A 20503-nucleotide genomic window follows, 5' to 3' on the forward strand; every position below is an offset into this window, starting at 1 on the left:
CTTATTGTACAAGTTAATGTGTGTGCTATCTCATGAATCCTATTTTATATTTAATTATCTTAAAAGAGTTAATTCTGCTCTATTAGGCAAAACAACAAGGATTTGAATCACATAATAGCCACATCAAAGTAGAGGTAAAAAAGGAAGAAACAATGTTGGCCTTCCCTTTCAATAATCAAATCAAATTTGAAACACATAATTAAGATAAACACTTAGGATTTGATTTTCAAACAACCACTTCTTTGTTAATTACATGGACTAAATTATTAATTTGACTACTCATTCTGCTATTATTCCTATAGATTGTCATGACTATCTTGATATGTATATTAGCAAGTCCTTGGTGGCTATATCATTGTACAAGGGAGGGCTGATGCACCATGAATCTTGGTGGAGTACTAGTAAAGGTATTACTCTTTCAGGGAGAATGCATACTAAAAAATCTACTAGGAATTTCAATGAATCTAAGAGTAGTAATACAATTGGATGAGTAAAGAAAATATGGAAAAGAAATGGAGAATTTCTGTGTATTTCATTTCATTGCAAAAGATCAATACAATTAGAAAAGCGGCTCCTAGAAGTGACCCTACGTTGATGTGCCTAATTAACTTTCTTGATTCCAATCTTAAGAAAATGCTTAAATTCTTTGATACAGATACAATGAAATTTCCTATCATTTGACTGGTGACAATGGATGTACAAAGACACTCAATGCCCTTTTTAAGGTAACATTTTTTTCATCCACAATGGACGACCCAAAAAGATAATAATGTTTAATATGGAAAGTGGACAACTTTGTTGAATCATAATGGATTCTTAGTCATGTTAGAGTAGATTTGGAAGTCATCATTAAAAATTTTCCACGAAATTTCTCTCAAGACTTTTAGCCTGTTCCACGATACAAAACACATACAGATTGTGTATGTATATTTCTGAAACTTTATAACCCAAACCATTTGTGCTGTTATTGTCATTCAGAGTAATTAACCAACAATGAGATCAATTACATTACTTTCATTGTTTTCCTTCCTTCTTTGTTACTACATTTTTTTCACTTTCGAAACCACTCTTGCCTCTGCCAAATGTCTTGATGATCAACAATCATTGTTGCTTCAATTAAAAAACAATCTCACATTTCATCCTGAAAATTCCAACAAACTAATATTCTGGAATAAAACCACTGCTTGCTGCAATTGGAGTGGTGTTACTTGTGACAATGAAGGACATGTTATTGACCTTGACCTGAGTGAAGAAGAAATCTATGGCGGATTTAACGATTCAAGCAGTCTTTTTAGTCTCCAACATCTCCAAAAATTGCACATGGCTAATAACAATTTCAGTTCTCTCATTCCATCAGGATTCAACAAGTTGGAGAAGTTGACTTATCTTGATTTGTCAAATAATGAATTTGTAGGGCAAATTCCAATAGAGATTTCTCAGCTCACGAGGTTGGAACTTCTTGACCTTACTGATAATGATTTAAGTGGTGCAATTCCTTCATCCCTTTTTACACTCCCATCATTGGAGGAAATTTATCTTGCATCCAACCATTTTAATAAATTTGACGAATTTATAAATGTGTCTTCCTCTGTTTTGAAATACCTTTTCTTAGATAGAAATAATATATCAGGGCCTTTTCCAACATCTATCTTCCAGCTCCGTTCACTTTCTGTCCTTTATCTTGACTCTAATAGGTTGAATGGGTCACTACAACTAGATGACCTTTTGAAGCATAGAAATTTAACTGAACTAGACCTTTCATACAACAACATATCAATCAATGAGAATGATGCAAATGTTGATCAGATTTCCTTTCCCAATTTTAATAGTCTATCTTTGGCATCCTGCAACTTGAAAACTTTCCCTAGATTCTTGAGAAATCAATCAACATTGGAATATCTAGACCTTTCAGCTAACCAAATTCAAGGAGTTGTGCCCAATTGGATTTGGAAACTACAAAGTCTTCAAAGGCTTAATATTTCACACAATTTTCTCACAGAATTGGAAGGTTCTTTGCAAAATAGTACTTACACCCTTAATGTAATTGACCTTCATAACAACCAAATTCAAGGAACAATACCTGTTATTCATGACTATATTGAATATTTGGATTACTCAACAAACAATTTTTCTGTTATCCCACATGATATTGGTAATTACCTGTCTCTCACAAGGTTTCTATCTCTTTCAAATAATAGTTTACAAGGAAGCATCCCTCATTCCCTATGCAAAGATTCAAATCTTCGAGTGCTTGATATTTCCTTCAACAACATTTCTGGAACAATTCCTCCATGTTTAATCACAATGACAAGTACCCTTAAGGTATTAAATTTGAGGAATAACAATCTAAATGGCTCTATACCAGATATGTTTACAACTTCTTGTGTTGTAAGCTCTTTAAACTTCCATGGAAATCTCTTACATGGGCCAATTCCCAGGTCTCTCTCCCACTGCTCATCATTACAGGTATTGGACATTGGATCGAATCAAATTGTTGGTGGTTTTCCATGCTTTTTGAAAAACATACCAACACTTAGTGTCTTGGTTTTGAGGAACAACAAATTTCATGGTTCCATAGAATGTTCAGATTCACTAGAAAATAAGCCTTGGAAAATGATTCAAATTTTGGACATTGCTTTGAACAATTTCAATGGAAAAATACCAGAAAAATATTTCACAGAATGGGAAAGAATGATGCATAATGAAAATGATTCTATATCAGACATCATTCACGTGGGAGAGAATATCTTCTCATATTACAGAGATAGTGTGACAGTTTCCAATAAAGGTCAAGAAATTAAGTATGATAAAATTCTAACAATCTTTACAGCCATTGATTTCTCATCCAATCATTTTGAAGGACCAATACCAGACGTCCTAATGAAATTTAAAGCACTCCTTGTTCTCAACTTTTCAAACAATGCTTTTTCTGGTGAAATCCCATCAACTATTGGGAACCTGAAACAGCTAGAGTCCTTGGACCTCTCAAATAACTCTCTGGTTGGTAAGATTCCTATGCAGATTGCAAGCCTGTCATTCCTTTCTTTCTTGAACCTATCCTTCAATCATTTGGTGGGGAAGATCCCAACAGGTACCCAACTTCAATCATTTGAAGCATCTTCCTTTGAAGGAAATGATGGGCTATATGGACCTCCATTAACTGAAACACCAACTAAGCCACACCCACAACCAACATGTGAAAGGGTAGCTCGTTCAATTGAATGGAATTTTTTAAGTGTGGAGTTGGGATTTGTTTTTGGGCTCGGAATCATCATTGGTCCCCTCTTGTTTTGGAAGAAATGGAGAGTAAGTTATTGGAAACTCGTAGACAAAATTCTGTGTTGGATCTTCCGGAGGATGTATTTTGAATATGCAACTGATAGAGGACAGACATACAGAATTTTAAGGTGGTGATAGAGACAGTGCTAGGGATTTTGATACCTATTAAAATAATGTTTTGTATTTCCATTTAAGTTGTACTTTGTGTTAGTCCTTTGTGTGTGATGGTATGTATTAACTTTCATTGAGAATTGTGGTGATAGTGTTTCGTTGAAAACAGAAATATATAAGTTAATTTATAACTATAAACATTAGTGATCTGAATATGGTTCTGAGTAAACATTAGTATAATAAATTGCAAGATACACACTTCTGAATTTATTCTAGTACACTCATTAGTAACTAATACTACTACCACCTTAAAATTGTGTAAGTTTGTCCTCCTTGTTTTACATATTCAAAATGCATCCAAGGGAATATCCAGGAAAGAATTTTGTCCATGAGTTTCCAATAACCTACCCTCTATTGCTTCCAAAACATGATGGGACCAATAACACTTCCAAGCCCAAAAATAAATCCTAGTTCCACACTTAAAAAATTCCAATCAATTAAACAAGATAACTTTCGACTTCTAAATGTTGGCTGTGAATGCAATTCCTTCTTTTTATCATATGAGTTACTAGTCAACGGAAGAATCGTCATTTCCTTTAATCCGTCGTTTCCTTTAAAGGAAGAATCGTCAAATGAATGAAGTTGAGTGCCTGTTGGAATCTTCCCCACGAAATGATTGAATGGGAGGTTTAAGTAAGAAAGGAATGAAAGACTTGCAAGTTGCATGGGAATTTCACCAAACAAAGAGTTATTTGAGAGGTCTAATGAGTAATGACTCCAACTGTTTCAGGTTTCCTATAGAAGATGGGATTTCACCTGAGAGATAATTGTTTGAAAAGTTGAGAACATGAAGTGCTTTGAAGTTCATCATCACTTCTGGTATTTGACCTTCAAAATGATTTGGATGATAAATCAATGGCTGTGAAGATTGTTAGAATGTCAATTTGGTACTATTCCATGAATCTGGTTATCTGAAAGGCCTAGAATGATCAATCTGGATTGGTTTATCAAGAAACTAGGGATAATTTTCAAGTTGCAGGATGCCAATCTTAGAATGTCAAAGTTGGAAATATAAGACAGATCAACATTTGGACCTTTTCCATCAATTGATAAGTTGTTGTATGAAAGGTATAAACTAGTTAAGTATTTGAGCTCAAAAAGTTTATCTAGTTGGATGGATTCATTAAACTTGTTAGAGGAAAGGTCGAGTGAATAAAGTGAACCGAGCTGAATGATGGATATTGGAAATGGCCCTGATAGATCATTGCTGCTTTATCAAGAATGTTCATTAAACATGATTGTGAATTCTTCTAATATACTAAATTGGTTGAATGAAAGCTGAAGCTCTTGTAATAATGAGAGTGTAAATAGGAAGGAAGGGATGATACCGTGATAGAATTGTTACTTAAGTCAATGGTGACAAGATTCCGCAATCTTTAAATGTCAAAGAACGGAATAGGACCAGTGAATTTGTTAGATGACAGATCCAAGTAACGAGAATGAATTTGGAAGGGTTCCATTAAATTGACAAACAGAAAGATCCAATTCAGATAAGTGCCTCAAGTTGCCAATAGAGCTAGGTAATGCTCCAGAGAAGTTTGTGTCACTCACTCTAATTCTATGAAGAGATTCACTTAGTGAGTAGTTTGGAAATGATAGTTCTTAATCTTGATGGTTCATTTCTTCCCTTTTGTATCTTCTTAATCTTATGAATTATCCTTCATAAAGTCTTATATTTAAAAATTTAAACTCATTGCACTCAAGAAAGACAAATGCCAAGTTAATTAAAAGATATAATTCTTTAACTAAGTTTATTTAGACATATCTACTGTCACTTTAATTCAATTCCAAAATTCTCTAATTAGTATATTGTACATTAATTTCAATGCAAATCTTCAATAAAATTGTATGAGATAGTACATCCTCTAATCTAACTTTAAGCTTCAAAGACAAATGCCAAGTGCAAATTCTAAATTCATAAATTGATTCCTTGCATGTTTAGTCTTTCCTTCACCTCATTCTAGTACAAAGTTTAGCTGTTTCACAGCATTTCAACCAGAAAAAATAATGCTCCAAGAATTTTTAGACTTGAATCATAGACAATTAATCATGTTTAGCATCTCATAAGTCCAACTAAAAGTTATCTATTGATTAAACCAGAACAAGAAAGGTACTTATCTACAATCACAAAAATCATTTTAGCTTTTCCTTGATGACCATTGACCAAACAGGTTCAAAGGTTAAGGAAAATATTAATGGTGTTAACATCCTAATTCAAGGATAGCTACATTCGTTGGAACTACGACCATAAGAATCTGTTGCAGCAATTGTAGCAAGTCGGCCTGCGTCATTCTTCAAACTCCCTCATTAACAATTCTCCTGATCTAAGCAGCTCTGGTTCTTTTTCTCTGGAAGCAAAATATAACGCAGTTAATATTTTTGATAGATAGCAAAGTATTCAAACATATACATATAATATCTCATGAATATTCGAAGTGTTTAGCTCTTAAAAAAATGTCATTTGGACATGAAATGTGATAATGCACAGACTTGTCATTTGGACTTGAAGATTTTGAAAAACAGTCTACAACAACAAATGTGGCTGTAACATCAAAGTCTTTGATGTCACTGCATGTGCATCGCAACCGCAAATGTGGCAACAGCAACCATATTTGATTGAAACTTTCCACAACATAAAATATCGCAACATAACCCTACCACAATTTTAAATCTTGGTTGAACTATCATATCGCAACACAACCCTACCACAATTTTAAATCTTGGTTGAACTATCATGTCATGGACTAACAATACCAAAGGCTTAAGTTGTTAAATCACATCAACAATTTTATGCTTAAAAGAATTGAGTATATTTACCTGGGCTTAAAATTGTTATGCTTCTTGTGAAGGTATTTGTTACATTCGAACAATCAGAGCCTGGAAAAGTGAAAATTTCTCCGTAAATTGTGGGACAGGTCAAAATTAAGATAATTAAGATAGGCAATTATTTTTGTTACCTTGTATGTTCATATTTTTCTCACATAGAGCTTCTACTGAAGTTGATGGTAGTTCCGGGATAACTTGATTATCATTTGAAACAATTGAAAAATCAACACCCTCACAAGAAAAATCCAGATCACTTAACATTTCAGCAAATGAGAAGTCTGAGCTGAAGGTATCAAAATTGGGGAAATCAAGGTCACATAAGTGAACTTCACTGTTAGACTCTGATGTAGAAATCTCATTAGGCAATGATTTGTCAGAATCAAAGCTCTGAGGCATATCAACAACAACAACAACAACCAAGCCTTATCCCACTAAGTGGGGTCGGCTACATGGATCAAATGCCGCCATAATGTTCTATCAAAGACCATATTTGGATCCAACTCATTGACCTCTAAATCTTTTCTAATGGTTTCTCTAATGGTTTTCTTTGGTCTTCCTCTACCTCTTTTAACCTGACTCTCCTCCATTTGATCTACTCTTCTTACCACGGCGTCTACTGGTCTTCTCTCTACATGTCCAAACCATCTAAGCCTATTTTCTACCAACTTTTCTACTATAGGTGCTACCCCCACTCTCTCTCTAATGATGTCATTCCTAATCCTATCATGTCTAGTCTTACCACTCATCCAACGCAACATCCTCATCTCCGCTACGCTTACTTTACTCTCGTGTTGGCTCTTAACCGCCCAACACTCCGTACCATACAACATTGCCGGTCTGACTGCTGTCCGATAGAACTTTCCTTTCAGCTTAAGTGGTACCTTCTTATCGCACAAAACACCTGAGGCTCTTCTCCATTTCAACCACCCAGCTTGAATACGATGATGTACATCAGCTTCTATTTCTCCGTCATTTTGTACTATGGACCCAAGATATCTAAACCGTGTAACTTGGGGTATGATATGATCTCCAACTTTCACCTCTAAGGTAGACCCACTTCTCCTTTTACTGAAGTTACATTCCATATACTCCGTCTTGTTTCTACTCAGGCGGAAACCATACGCTTCTAAGGCTTGCCTCCAAGCCTCTAGCCTCCCATTTAACTCCTCCCTCGACTCACCAAGCAAGACTACATCATCTGCAAAAAGCATACATCTCGGTGCTAACTCTTGGATGTGTTCCGTCAGTACATCCAAAACTAAAGTAAAAAGATAAGGACTTAGGGTTGACCCTTGGTGCAGTCCTATTGTTATGGGAAAATCTCCGGTATCCCCATCCTGCGTCCTCACACTAGTCGAAGCGCCCTCATACATATCCTGGATAGCTCTAATATAGGCAATCCTCACCCCTTTCTTCTCCAGAGCTTTCCACAAAATCTCTCTAGGTACTCTATCATACGCCTTCTCCAAATCAATGAAAACTAAGTGCAAGTCTTTTTTATCCGTCCGATATCGCTCCATCACACGTCGAAGTAAGTAGATCGCTTCCATAGTCGACCTCCCAGGCATAAAACCAAATTGGTTATCCGTAACGTGAGTCTCTTTTCTTAGTCTTCGCTCAATTACCCTTTCCCATAACTTCATGGTATGACTCATTAGCTTAATTCCCCTATAATTCGCGCAATCTTGTATATCCCCCTTGTTCTTATAGATTGGAATTAAGGTGCTTCTTCTCCACTCGTCTGGCATTTTCTTCGTCCTCATAATCTCGTTGAAAAGTTTTGTGAGCCACCCAACTCCTCTATCGCCAAGACTTTTCCACACTTCGATAGGTATGTTGTCCGGCCCAACTGCCTTGCCATTACTCATCCTTTTCAACGCTTCTTTCACCTCGTGCTCCTGAATCCGACGATAATAGTTATAGTTCCGGTCCTCCTCTCTGATGTCTAACCTGTTAGAGTCTGGTAAGATCTCATATCCTTCATTAAATAAGTTGTGGAAATACTTCTTCCATCGATCCTTAATATCTCTCTCTTGCACCAAAACTCTACCCTCTTCATCCTTAATACACTTCACTTGGTCCAGGTCTCTTGTCTTTCGTTCTCGTCCCTTCGCAAGCTTGTATATAGATTTCTCCCCCCCTTGGTACCTAAAGATTGGTATAATCCTTCAAATACTTGAGTTCTCGCTTCACTTACCGCCTTCTTAGCCTCTTTCCTAGCTATCTTATATTTATCCCAAGTTTCGGCATTTTTACACTTAGACCAATCTCTAAAACAATCTCTCTTGATCCGAACTTTACTCTGAACACTGTCATTCCACCACCAAGATTCTTTACCCCTAGGTCCAAAACCTCTTAATTCTCCCAACGTCTCTTTTGCCACCTTCTTAATCTCATGAGCCATCCTCTCCCACATATCATTAGCGCTTCCATGTGGTTGCCTGAAACCTCCCTCTAATATCTTGTGTTGGAATATCCTTTGTTTGTCACCCTTTAAATGCCACCACTTGATTCGCGGAGCCCCGCTACGGTCTCTTCTCTTTGCCCTCCTCTTAACCCTTACATCCATCACCATTACTCTATGTTGGGTAGTTAAGCCCTCTCCAGGTATGACTTTACAGTCTAAACAGATCTTCCTGTCTGTTTTCCTAATGAGAAAGAAATCGATCTGAGAACAAGAGGCCCCACTCTTGTAAGTGATGAGATGCTCCTCTCTTTTCCTAAAACACGTATTTGCTATAGTAAGATCAAAAGCCGATGAAAAATCTAAGATGGAATTTCCCTCCGCATTTACCTCCCCGAGACCATACCCCCCATGCACACCCTCGAAACCTCTCGAAACCCTCCCTACATGCCCATTCAAATCCCCCCCTAGAAAAATCTTTTCTCCTAATGGAATATCCTGAATTAATCCTTCTAGCTCCTCCCAAAACTTTACTTTAAGGTGTTCTTCTAATCCTACCTGAGGTGCATAAGCGCTAATTACGTTAAAGGTGTCTTGTTCCACTACACACTTTAAGGCTATAATCCGATCTCCTATCCTTTTAACATCCACAATATCTTTCTTCCACTCCTTATCCACAATGATGCCTACCCCATTTCTTGATCTAACTTCGCCCGTGTACCAAAGCTTAAATCCTGAACTATCTAATTCTCTCGCCTTTTTCCCCACCCACTTAGTTTCTTGTAGGCACATAAAGTTAATCCTCCTCCTAGTCATAGTGTCTACTACTTCCATAGATTTACCCGTAAGAGTACCTATATTCCAAGTTCCAAAACGAATCCTACTCTCATGAATTAGCTTCTTTACCCGCACCCGTTCACGAAGATGTGGGAACCCTTGCTTATTTTTCACTACATCCAGGCGGCGATGCAGCGGCCCTTGCTCATTTGACACTGTACTCGAGCCATACAGCGCGTTGCTTCCGGGCAACGACCTAGCATTCACACTATTTCGTATTTGGTCCATGTCATAGAGATTCGACAAAGTTTTACGTTGGCTGTCGAGGCCTAACACAACCCTCTCCATTTTACCCGGGCTTGGGACCGGCCTTGCTTCTGTCCTCACTCTCAGGTCAGAAGAATCAAAATTCAACCTGCTTCTTACATGATCCCTCTTACTTGCCTTGTCTGAATTCATTTTAACGGGTGAAATGCAATGACTACTCTCTATATAAGCCATTTGTTTTGCAGGGCTAACCATAACTCTCTTGGTTGAAATTACAGTGTAACAAGTAGATGTACCCTCTACGTTGCTAGGTGCAGCCTAAGAAAGCTCGGGAGGGGATATATTTGTATTGCTGTGATTGGAATTTGTTCTCGGAGGTGTCTTTGGAACTTTTGAATTGGTTGGGATAGAAGTTCGAGCCGGATTGAATAAGCATTTCACAACACTGGATCCTTGAACCTGTGTTCCACTTGGTACACAGTTCGCAGCCGATGATTGAGTTGCAGAAGAAGGGTGGTAAACTACTTGATGATTGACTGCTTTGTTTGATTTTGGCAGTGTGTCCTGACCTGAGAGTGAGGACAGAACAAATATTAAAATCAGATGCACAAGCTAGGAGACAAGTACAACTATACCACGAGGTCTTTTAGCAAATGAAGGTACATGCTCCACTGCTCTGGTATTTTTTCTCTCTCTGTCAGATGCACTCAAAACAAGTATTTGATCATGTAAAGTTTACTACAACTAGTCAACTACAATTCAGCCATAATTTTTAGCAGTTGTCAGCATTCTCTGTAATCATGAAGTAATTTTTACATGAGTACAATGCTTATAGACACAATCATCACAATATCAAAATAATAACATATTCACACATGATTTTGTTCTTTTTCAGTGTTATTTAAATATCTTGTATCTTTAATTGATTGTATCTATAAAAACTACAATATTGCAAGAATTAGGCCCGTTTGTTTAAGATTTTTTTCAATAAATATTTATTTTTGTTCTTAAAAAATCACTTTTTTATATTTAAGTGTTTGTTTAGGATTTTTTGAAAAAATATTTTATCAAAAAAATCTATTTTGACCCTAAAATGAAAAGCTATTAGGATTAACTTTTCTCAAATTCTATTTTTTTTTCAAAAATAACGAGGTAACACATGTACAATTTTTTTTTATTTTTAAATGGATTTTTATTGGTAGTAGACAAACAAAAATAATTTCAGATTTTTTTTTAAAATCTATAAAAAAAATCTTGATTTTTTTAACACAAAATCTATTTTTTTTTTTTAAAAACTGAAACAAATGCATTCAATAGCCACGTCAAAGTAGAGGTAAAAAAAGAAGAAACGGTGTTGGCCTTCCCTTTCAAGAATCAAATCAAATTTGAAACACATAAAGATAAAAACTTGGATTTGATTTTCAAATAACCACTTCTTTGTTAATTCGATGGACTAAATTTGTAATTTGATTACTCATTTTACTATTATTCCTAGACTTTTTCTAGTCTTACCCCATATAATTCTAGTTACACCCAAATTTACTTAAAATTTTACATCAATACCAAAATTGGTCTCTCCATGTAAATTTCTAAAAACCCCTTTTTCATGATCATTTTGAACCATCATCCCCTTTCATCCACAAACCATCATAGATGTGCAACCAAGATCAGAGATTGAATCAACATCTTTTTCTTTGATTTGTACTATATTATTGTTAGTTGTGTTTTTCTTGTTTTGGTATGAGATATACCTGTGTTAATAGTAATCTGATTTTACGTAGCCACTATTACTCACTATGAGAGGTTAGTGTGTTATTGTAAATTCAATTTACGTATGTACAATTACTCATTATGTGAGGTTACTGCCATTTTAGTTTACGTATGTATATGAGAGGTTATTGTAAATTCAGTTTACGTATGTACAGTTACTCACTATTCTAGGTTAGTGTAAATTGAATTTACATATGTATATGAGATTAGTGTAAATTCAGTTTATGTATGATGTTAGTGCAAATTCAGTTTACATATGTACAACTACTCACTATGGGAGGTTAGTGTAAATTTAGTTTATTTATGTACAACTACTCACTATGAGAGGTTAGTGTAAATTTAGTTTACGTATGTAAAATTACTCACTATGAGAGGTTAGTGTAAATTAAGTTTACGTATGTATAACTTATGTAGAGTGCGCGTGATTTATACAAACACACATGTAAACTTAGTTTACTTAGCTTAAGTAAACTCGGATTACATTAACTACGTAAACTGAGTTTGCATAGTTTAAAAAACTAGTACCTTTCTCTCAATTGAAGAGTACGCAAGTGGAAAGAGACAGGGAGATGAAGGCGTACGCAAGTTTGAGAGATGAATACATGAAAACATCGATGGCTTTCAAAAACGGTGAGTGTTTGGGACGATGAATACATGAACTAAGTTTATGGAGTTTGAATGATGAATACGTGAAATTAAATTTCTGGGATTTGAGTGATTAAGCGATGCGATGAAAGGGTTTTGGATTAATTTGAAATTTTTATTTCAGTTAAAGGGTATATTGGTCATTCTGGCGTGTAACTTGGGCTTTTTGGAGTGTGAGTAATGTGTAACTTGGGCTTTTTGGAGTGTGAGTAATTTTTGTCTTATATCTATAGATTGTCATGGCTATCTTGATATGTATATTAGCAAGTTCTTAGGGATATAATTAAGAGAGATGTTGGTGGCTATATCATTGTACAAGGGAGGGCTGATACACCATGAATCTTGGTGGAGTAAAGGTATTACTCTTTCAGGGAGAATGCATACGAAGAAATCTACTAGGAATGTCAATGAATCTAAGAAATGGAGAATTTCTGTGTATTTCATTCTTTAATTCATGATCAGCTTCCAATTTTTAAATGCTGCAACAGAAATTACAAGAAGTGAGTACAGTGTCACCATATATTAATTCTATTATTTATGACAAAAATGATTATACAATTCAATTCAACAACAAAAATCAAAATCTATAGAAAATGATTATCATCTGCTTTAAAATGACTATGATTTCTCCACTTGAGTGCTAATTGAGAAATAGTGTTTGTAGAAGAACCATCTTCTTTGAGTGCATTAGAAGCGGCTCCTACAAGTGACCCTACATTGATGTGCCTAATTAACTTTCTTGATTCCAATCTTAAGAAAATGCTTAAATTCTTTGATACATGCATGCTTGTTGAAAATTGGTTGAATTAGAGTTTTTTGATTCCAATCTCCTACAATGGTTAAATGCTTATACTATTTTTCATTCAATGCTACTTTATGATTCTTTGATGCAAATACAATGAACTTTCCTATCATTTGACTGGTGACAAGTCACAACAACATAGCATGGATGTACAAAGACACTCAATGCCCTTTTTAAGGTAACATTTTTCTCATCCACAATGGATGACCCAAAAAGATAATAATGTTTAATATGGAAAGTGGACAACTTTAATGCATCATAATGGAAGACTTGGAAGTCATCATTAATATCACCTCATAGAAAAATGTGGTCATGTTCCACGAAATTTCTATCAAGACTTTTAGCCTGTTCCACAATTATATGCATATTTCTGAAACTTTATAAAACAAACCATTTGTGCTGTTGTTATCACTCAGAGTATTAATCAACAATGAGATCAATTACATTAATTTCATTGTTTTCCTTCCTTTTCTTCTACTACTGCATTTTTTTAACTTTCCAAACTTCTCTTGCCTCTGCCAAATGTCTTGAGGATCAACAATCATTGTTGCTTCAATTAAACAATCTCACATTCGATCATGAATATTCCACCAAACTAATATTGTGGAATAAAAGCATAGCTTGCTGCAATTGGAGTGGTGTTACATGTGACAATGAGGGACATGTTATTGGCCTTGACCTGAGTGGAGAACATATCAATGGTAGATTTGACAACTCAAGTAGTCTTTTCAGTCTCCAACATCTCCAAAAATTGAACATGGGTGATAACAATTTAAATTCTTCCATTCCATCAGCATTCAACAAGTTGGAGAAGTTGACTCATCTGAATTTGTCAGATAATGACTTTGTGGGGAAGATTCCAATTGAGATTTCACAACTCACGAGGTTGGTTACTCTTGATCTCTCTTTCTTTTATGACTCAATAACACCACCGCTGAATCTGGAAAAGCTTATGCAAAATCTCACCAATATGAGGCGACTGTATCTAGATGGTATAAGTATAACATCTCAGGGACATGAATGGATCAATGCTTTGTTGCCTTTGAGCGACCTACAAGAACTGAGCATGTCTAACTGTAATCTATCAGGACCCCTTGATTCTTCCCTTTCAAAACTAGAGAACCTATCAGTCATTATTCTTGGTGACAACAATTTTTCATCCTCAGTACCAGAAACATTTTCCAATTTTAAAAACCTAACCATCCTCAATCTTCAAAATTGCGGATTGACTGGTACATTTCCACAAAAGATCTTTCAAATTAGAACACTGTCAGTTATTGACTTATCTGACAACCCCAATCTCCATGGTTATTTTCCAAACAACTCACTTAGTAAATCTTTTCATAGCATTATAGTGAGTAACACAAGCTTCTCTGGAGCACTTCCACACAATATCGGTAACATGACAAATTTAATCCTATTGGTTCTTTCTCACTGTCAACTATATGGAACAATTCCCAATTCAATATCAAACCTCACACACCTTACCATCCTAGACCTTTCTTATAATGATTTAAGTGGGGCAATTCCTTCATCCCTTTTTACACTTCCATCATTGGTGGAAATTAGGCTTACAACCAACAAGTTTAGTAAATTTGACGAATTCATAAATGTGTCTTCCTCTGTATTAAAATACCTTCATTTACAAAACAATAATATATCAGGGCATTTTCCAAAGCCTATATTTAAGTTCCATTCACTTTTTGTCCTCGACCTTTCCTCTAACAGGTTATATGGGACACTGCAGCTAGATGAGCTTTTGGAACGTAGAAATTTAACTGAACTAAGACTTTCATACAACAACATATCAATCAATGAGAATGATGCAAATGTTGATCAGACTGCCTTTCCCAATATTAGAACTCTAAGATTTGCATCCTGCAACTTGAAAACTTTCCCTAGCTTCTTGAAAAATCAATCAACATTGGAATATCTAGACCTTTCAGATAATCAAATTCAAGGAGTAGTGCCCAATTGGATTTGGAAACTACAGAGTCTTCAACAACTTAATATTTCACACAATTTTCTCACTGAATTGGAAGGTTCTTTGCAAAATCTTACTTCCAACCTGGTAATTATTGATCTTCATAACAACCAACTACAAGGATCCATACCTGTTTTTTCAGAATCTATTGGATATTTGGATTACTCAACAAACAATTTTTCTGTTATCCCGCATGATATTGGTAATTACATGTCTTCCATATCGTTTCTATCTCTTTCAAATCATAGTTTACAAGGAAGCATCCCTCATTCCCTCTGCAAAGCTTCAAATCTTCAAGTGCTTGATATTTCCTACAACAACATTTCTGGAACAATTCCTCCATGTTTAATCACAATGACTAGTACCCTTGAAGCACTAAATTTGAGGAATAACAATCTGAATGGCACTATACCAGATATGTTTCCAACTTCTTGTGATGTAAACACTTTGAACTTCCATGGAAATCTCTTACATGGGCCAATTCCCAAGTCCCTCTCCCACTGCTCATGGTTAAAGGTATTGGACATTGGATCAAATCAAATTGTTGGTGGTTTTCCATGCTTTTTGAAAAACATACCAACGCTTAGTGTCTTGGTTTTGCGGAACAATCGATTGCATGGTTCCATTGAATGTTCACATTCACTAGAAAATAAGCCTTGGAAAATGGTTCAAATTGTGGACATTGCTTTCAACAATTTCAACGGAAAATTACCAGAACAATACTTCACAACATGGGAAAAATTGAAGCATAATGACGATCATGTTGTATCAGACTTTATTCACACAGGGGACAGGGCAGGCTACACATATTATCAGGATAGTGTGACAGTTTCTACTAAAGGTCAAGAGATGCAGTTGCTTAAAATTTTAACAATATTCACAGCCATTGATTTCTCATCCAATCATTTTGAAGGACCAATACCACAAGTGCTGATGGAATTCAAAGGAATCCATGTTCTAAACTTTTCGAACAATGGTATCTCCGGCGAAATCCCATCAAATATTGGAAACCTGAAACAACTAGAGTCCTTGGACCTCTCAAATAACTTTTTGGTTGGTGAAATTCCTGTACAACTTGCAAGCTTGTTCTTCCTTTCTTATTTGAACCTATCCTTCAATCATTTTGTGGGGAAGATCCCAACAGGTACCCAACTTCAGACATTTGAAGCATCTTCGTTTGAGGGTAATGATGGACTATATGGTCCTCCGCTGACTGCAACACTATACGGTAAAAAGAAGGATGAACTGCACTCGCAACCAGCATGTGAAAGGTTAGCTTGTTCGATTGACTGGAATTTTTTAAGTGTGGAGTTGGGATTTGTTTTCGGGCTCGGAATCATCATTGGACCCCTCTTGTTTTTGAAGAAATGGAGAGTAAGTTATTGGAAACTCGTAGACAAAATTCTCTGTTTGATTTTCCATAGGTTGCATTTTGAATATGCAACTGATAGAGGACAGACATACATAATTTTAAGATGGTGATAACTTCAGTGCTAGGGATTGTGATAACTATTAAAATAATGTTTTTGTATTTACATTTAAGTTGTACTTTGTGTGTGATGGTATGTATTAACTTTCATTGAGAATTGTGGTGATAGTGTTTCATTCAAAAGTTAATTTATAACTATAAACATCATAATCATACTGGAAACATAAAGAGGATACTGTTATACCCTAATTTTGGACCTAAAAATACTTGTTCAAAATATTTTTCCATCTTTGATATATGTCCATTAATCTTGAAGAATTGCCAATTTGCTATTGTTTACACTGACATTTTACTCTGCTTCATCTCCCAATTTAGCTTTAAAAATCTTTTCAACTGTGTATTTGTCTATGTTTCTTGCATTTTAAGTCATCCAAAAACATTTGTCTTGCATTTCAAGTCATTTGAACTTGTCTCTAGTCAATTGCATCTTTCTCTGCATTTTATTTCAATATTATTTGCAAACACTACGCCAATTTTGACATTTAGTAGCGCCCATTTAATAGCACTTTTAGAAAAAGTGCTAACAAAAAACTGACTTTGTTAAGTACAATAGCGTTTTGTTGCAAGTGCTATTATAAGAGTACATCTAGGATAGCACTTTCTCCAAAAGTGCTAATATTGACAATTTAAAAAAAATAAAAAAAAGTAAAAAAAAAGAGTATGATAGCAGTTTTGAGGTAGTGCTAACATAGGTGGATAGTATCGTTAGCACTTTGTGCTAAACGCTATCCTATACTCCTAACAAAAAGGGAGTTTTTGAAAAATTAAAAAAACAAAGCGGATTAAATTTTAGCAATTGGCGCTGAACAAATTTCCAATTCCCTCTCTTCTTTCACACACGACTTCATCTGTTCAACCCACATCTCACCTTCTTCTCTCATCTCAATACCATCGAATTGCATAACCACCACCTCCATTGAATCCCATAACTGCCACCACCATCAAACCCCACTTCTAACCCCATCTCTCATACCCAGACCCCAATCTCATTGAACTCCACTTCTCACAACCCATTGAACCCATCTCTCATCTCATTACAGGCATGCACCCACACAGGTATAATTGAATTTTTCAATTTCTTTGATTTATTTATTTCTTGATTTTATTTAATCCCAAAATCTGAGCTGTTTTTCAATTTCTTGTGATACTATTTTGTTCTCTATTTAGTTAATTTTTTTGTAGTTGTTGTGTTGTTCTACATCTTGAATCTCAATTATAAATGGAATTTTATTCATAGACATAAATAATGTGGTATTTAAAAGACTATTTTTCTTTTTAAAGCTTTTTTCTTTGGGATGAACCGCAAACTGGTTTTTGTTGAAACATTGAATGGTGTTTGATATTTGAGTTAAATCAAAAGGTTCTTCAATAAACTAAGAATTAGAATTAACAAATGTTTATCTATTCTACTTATTTATTGCCTATAATATTCTCTGCCAATATAGTTTATGTATGCTAAAATCGAAATTGTTTATTGTAGTTGAAGATCTCGAGAATCTATTGTGATCTGTGAATCAGAGTCTTTTTCTTTCCTGAGATACCTACCCTCATCGTCGGGTTCACCCTCACCGCAGAGACACCGAACAACATTCGTCGGATTCGGTGGTGTATTGGTAAGTATTAATTATTATTTTTTAGATTTTCTTTTCGGTTTCAGTGGTGCACTTATAGTAGATTTATATTTTTTTAAGAAATTGTTTTCAATTTTATGATATATTTTTGTATATTAGTGTGATGTAATTTGGTTAGTTTTTTTTGTTTTGTTTTAGAATTTTCCAAATTTGAGAGGTCGCACTGACACCGACACTTAATAAACTGAAAGTGATTGAATGTAATGATATGTGTCGATGTTGTTTTTGGCGTCGAACACTTACGCTGACAGTTGTCTGACACTAATACTTTTGAATTTGAGCTGAAGTGTGTTGGTGCTATATAGCTTTTGGTCAGAGAATTGAATTTTTGTGATAGATTGTTTTCAATTGAATTTTTGAATCTGCTTGGGGTTTGCCTTTCGGTTCCTTCAGCTGTTTTCTAGCAGGTTTTTTTGTTCATGCAGTTCGGTGTTAGGGGGTCTGTGTATAGCAGTTTTTAGGCTTTCTTGTTGTTGTTCCCTCCTATATGCTGGGCTATTATTTTCCTGCTGTCACCGTTTTTTGCTGCTTTGTTTTTATCAGTACGCAGGGGTGATCTTTCTGGGTTGTAACAGCTTGCCATTTTGCACTTCTTCTGCGTGGCATTTCATATATATATATGCTGATTCAAAAAAAAAAATTGATGCTATATGTAGATCTTTTGGTTTCAAAATTTTAATGCATTCTGTTTCATATCTGGTTGTATCACTGATCGCTGTGTAAAACTTTAAAATAATCAACAATTTAAAACTTTAAAATAATCCAAAACTGTAATGCTAATCTTTGAAGTTGCTTAAAAGAAGAAACTTATGATTGTCTTTGTTCTTCGGTCATCAATCTGCTACATATCTCCTATTCTGCCACTCTTGTAATTTTGTACATTAAAGTACTCCCTTCTATTACATTTACAGTCACACAATTTATGCGACAGTGAATTATGTTATGATGTTAAACATGGTAAGCTTGAATATGAGTGGCTGAAATGTAGTAGAAATAAATTGAAGAATGAGGTTGACAATTTATTAGAATAATTTAATGTAATTAGATTTTTTGTTTTTGTTTATAGGAAATATTTTAAGAAAATGAAAGTGAATGAATGCAATTATATGTTTCAAGTTGTATGTTCTTGGCTTGTGTTTGCGTGGAATTGTTGTGTTTGCACACACCGTGCCTCTACTACAAATAGTGTGAGAACCCACAGGAGTGTCTAAGCCGGTGAAGTGTTTTTGTTGGTGGTTTTTGAATGGTGTTTGTAGGTTGTGCAATCTGATGGCTCCCTGCAGCTGATTTTGTTTTATGGCGTTGGCTTTTTTATAACAGTGCTAGTTGTTTGGTTAGGGACTGTTTTGTAGCTTTTGGACCGGCATCTATTGATGTTTTCTTTGTTTTTCTGTCATTCTGTTATGCGCCTGCAGCTGTTTCTGTTAGAAGATGGGTTTTTTGTGTGTTTTATCTGCTGTTAGGAGTTTTCTAGGTGTTACCGCTTATATACGGTATTTGTAGTCCGGTACTTTTGGGACCCTAGCACGTCTTGTGCAGGAAATTCCCGTTAAAATATTATGTTGTTCTATTCTAAAAAAAAAAAGATGAAGTGATTGAGTTGTTTTCTCAATGGGATCAATCACTTTAAATTCCTAAACTTACTCAGAACCCTTTAAGGTGGGGTTAGGACTTTTGTTAAACAAAGTTGCCAAAAATGACTTGTGAATACGATAACAATAATTAGTAATATTATATGTATGCAAAAGCCAAAGTTTATATAGCTAATCCTATACTTTTAACTATAGGATATTTGATCCTCTTCATTAATATAAACATTAATGATAATAATGCAATTTAACACGAAACACACATCAAGGACATGTCAATGGTTGATCAAATATTTCTGCAAACATCTTATAGAAAAACAAGATATCTGAAGAGGTAATTTCGGTCTTAAAGAGGTTGAGGGTTGTAGCTGATGTGGTTGTTTTGGTGTGTATTAACAGTTCTGTTCCTGCTGTCTTGTTGGTCTTTCCAGCTGTTTTGGTGGTGGAATATATAGTTGTCTTTGTTTCTGATGCATTGCGTTGTTTTTCCATGTTGTTGCTGCCTCCCTGTGCTGTCAAGGGGCGTTTTGTTGCTGCCTGTTCCCATAGGGCCAGCAGCGGCCCTGTTCTTGTCGGCTCTTGGTAGTTTGTAGCAATGGTTTCATTTGAGAGTGTTGTTGGGTTTATAGGTTTTGTCCGCATATATATGGAACCTTTGTATGTTATCTGTCTCTTGGCAGCCGTGTGCCTCTTGCACAGGCTTGCTTTCAATAAACTTGACTATCCCAAAAAAGAAAATGCAAATGTATGTGCTAGAAAAATCAATTAATCATGGAAGGGTAGTTTACTTAATCAACTTTCCTGTTGAACACCATTTTCATTTATTTACATCAAATTTCACCTTATTTAGCTTACATCATTTCTTTTTA

General features: G+C 35.2%; 2 protein-coding genes, 1 long non-coding RNA gene and 1 pseudogene across 3 annotated transcripts; 2 read left to right on the forward strand and 2 right to left on the reverse strand.

Moving 5' to 3' along the window:
* The first annotated feature begins 753 nt into the window (after positions 1-753).
* LOC146926580 (receptor like protein 27-like) lies at positions 754-3588 on the forward strand. Its single transcript, XM_085758863.1, has one exon. The coding sequence runs from the start codon at positions 994-996 to the stop codon at positions 3412-3414; it is 2421 nt and encodes an 806-aa protein (XP_085614989.1). The 5' UTR covers positions 754-993; the 3' UTR covers positions 3415-3588.
* A 1926-nt stretch (positions 3589-5514) lies between these two features.
* Positions 5515-6663, reverse strand: LOC146926581 (uncharacterized). The gene is made up of 3 exons (XR_015034162.1): positions 6408-6663; positions 6268-6327; positions 5515-5798 (listed from the first exon to the last, which is right to left on the reverse strand). It is a non-coding gene; the product is annotated as an uncharacterized LOC146926581 (long non-coding RNA).
* Positions 6664-9823: 3160 nt separating this feature from the next.
* Positions 9824-11241, reverse strand: LOC146926582 (uncharacterized; annotated as a pseudogene).
* Positions 11242-13357: 2116 nt separating this feature from the next.
* LOC146926583 (receptor-like protein 7) lies at positions 13358-16556 on the forward strand. The gene has a single exon (XM_085758861.1). The coding sequence runs from the start codon at positions 13372-13374 to the stop codon at positions 16405-16407; it is 3036 nt and encodes a 1011-aa protein (XP_085614987.1). The 5' UTR covers positions 13358-13371; the 3' UTR covers positions 16408-16556.
* Positions 16557-20503: the final 3947 nt, after the last annotated feature.

Source organism: Medicago sativa, chromosome 4 (genome assembly GCF_051527215.1).
Source record: "Medicago sativa cultivar Bolivia chromosome 4, Bolivia_mono, whole genome shotgun sequence".
In the NCBI taxonomy this organism is placed as follows: domain Eukaryota; kingdom Viridiplantae; phylum Streptophyta; class Magnoliopsida; order Fabales; family Fabaceae; genus Medicago; species Medicago sativa.

Coding starts and splice junctions, on each gene's coding strand:
- LOC146926580 (XM_085758863.1), top strand. CDS start 994: ATGAGATCAATTACATTACTTTCATTGTTTTCCTTCCTTCTTTGTTAC.
- LOC146926583 (XM_085758861.1), top strand. CDS start 13,372: ATGAGATCAATTACATTAATTTCATTGTTTTCCTTCCTTTTCTTCTAC.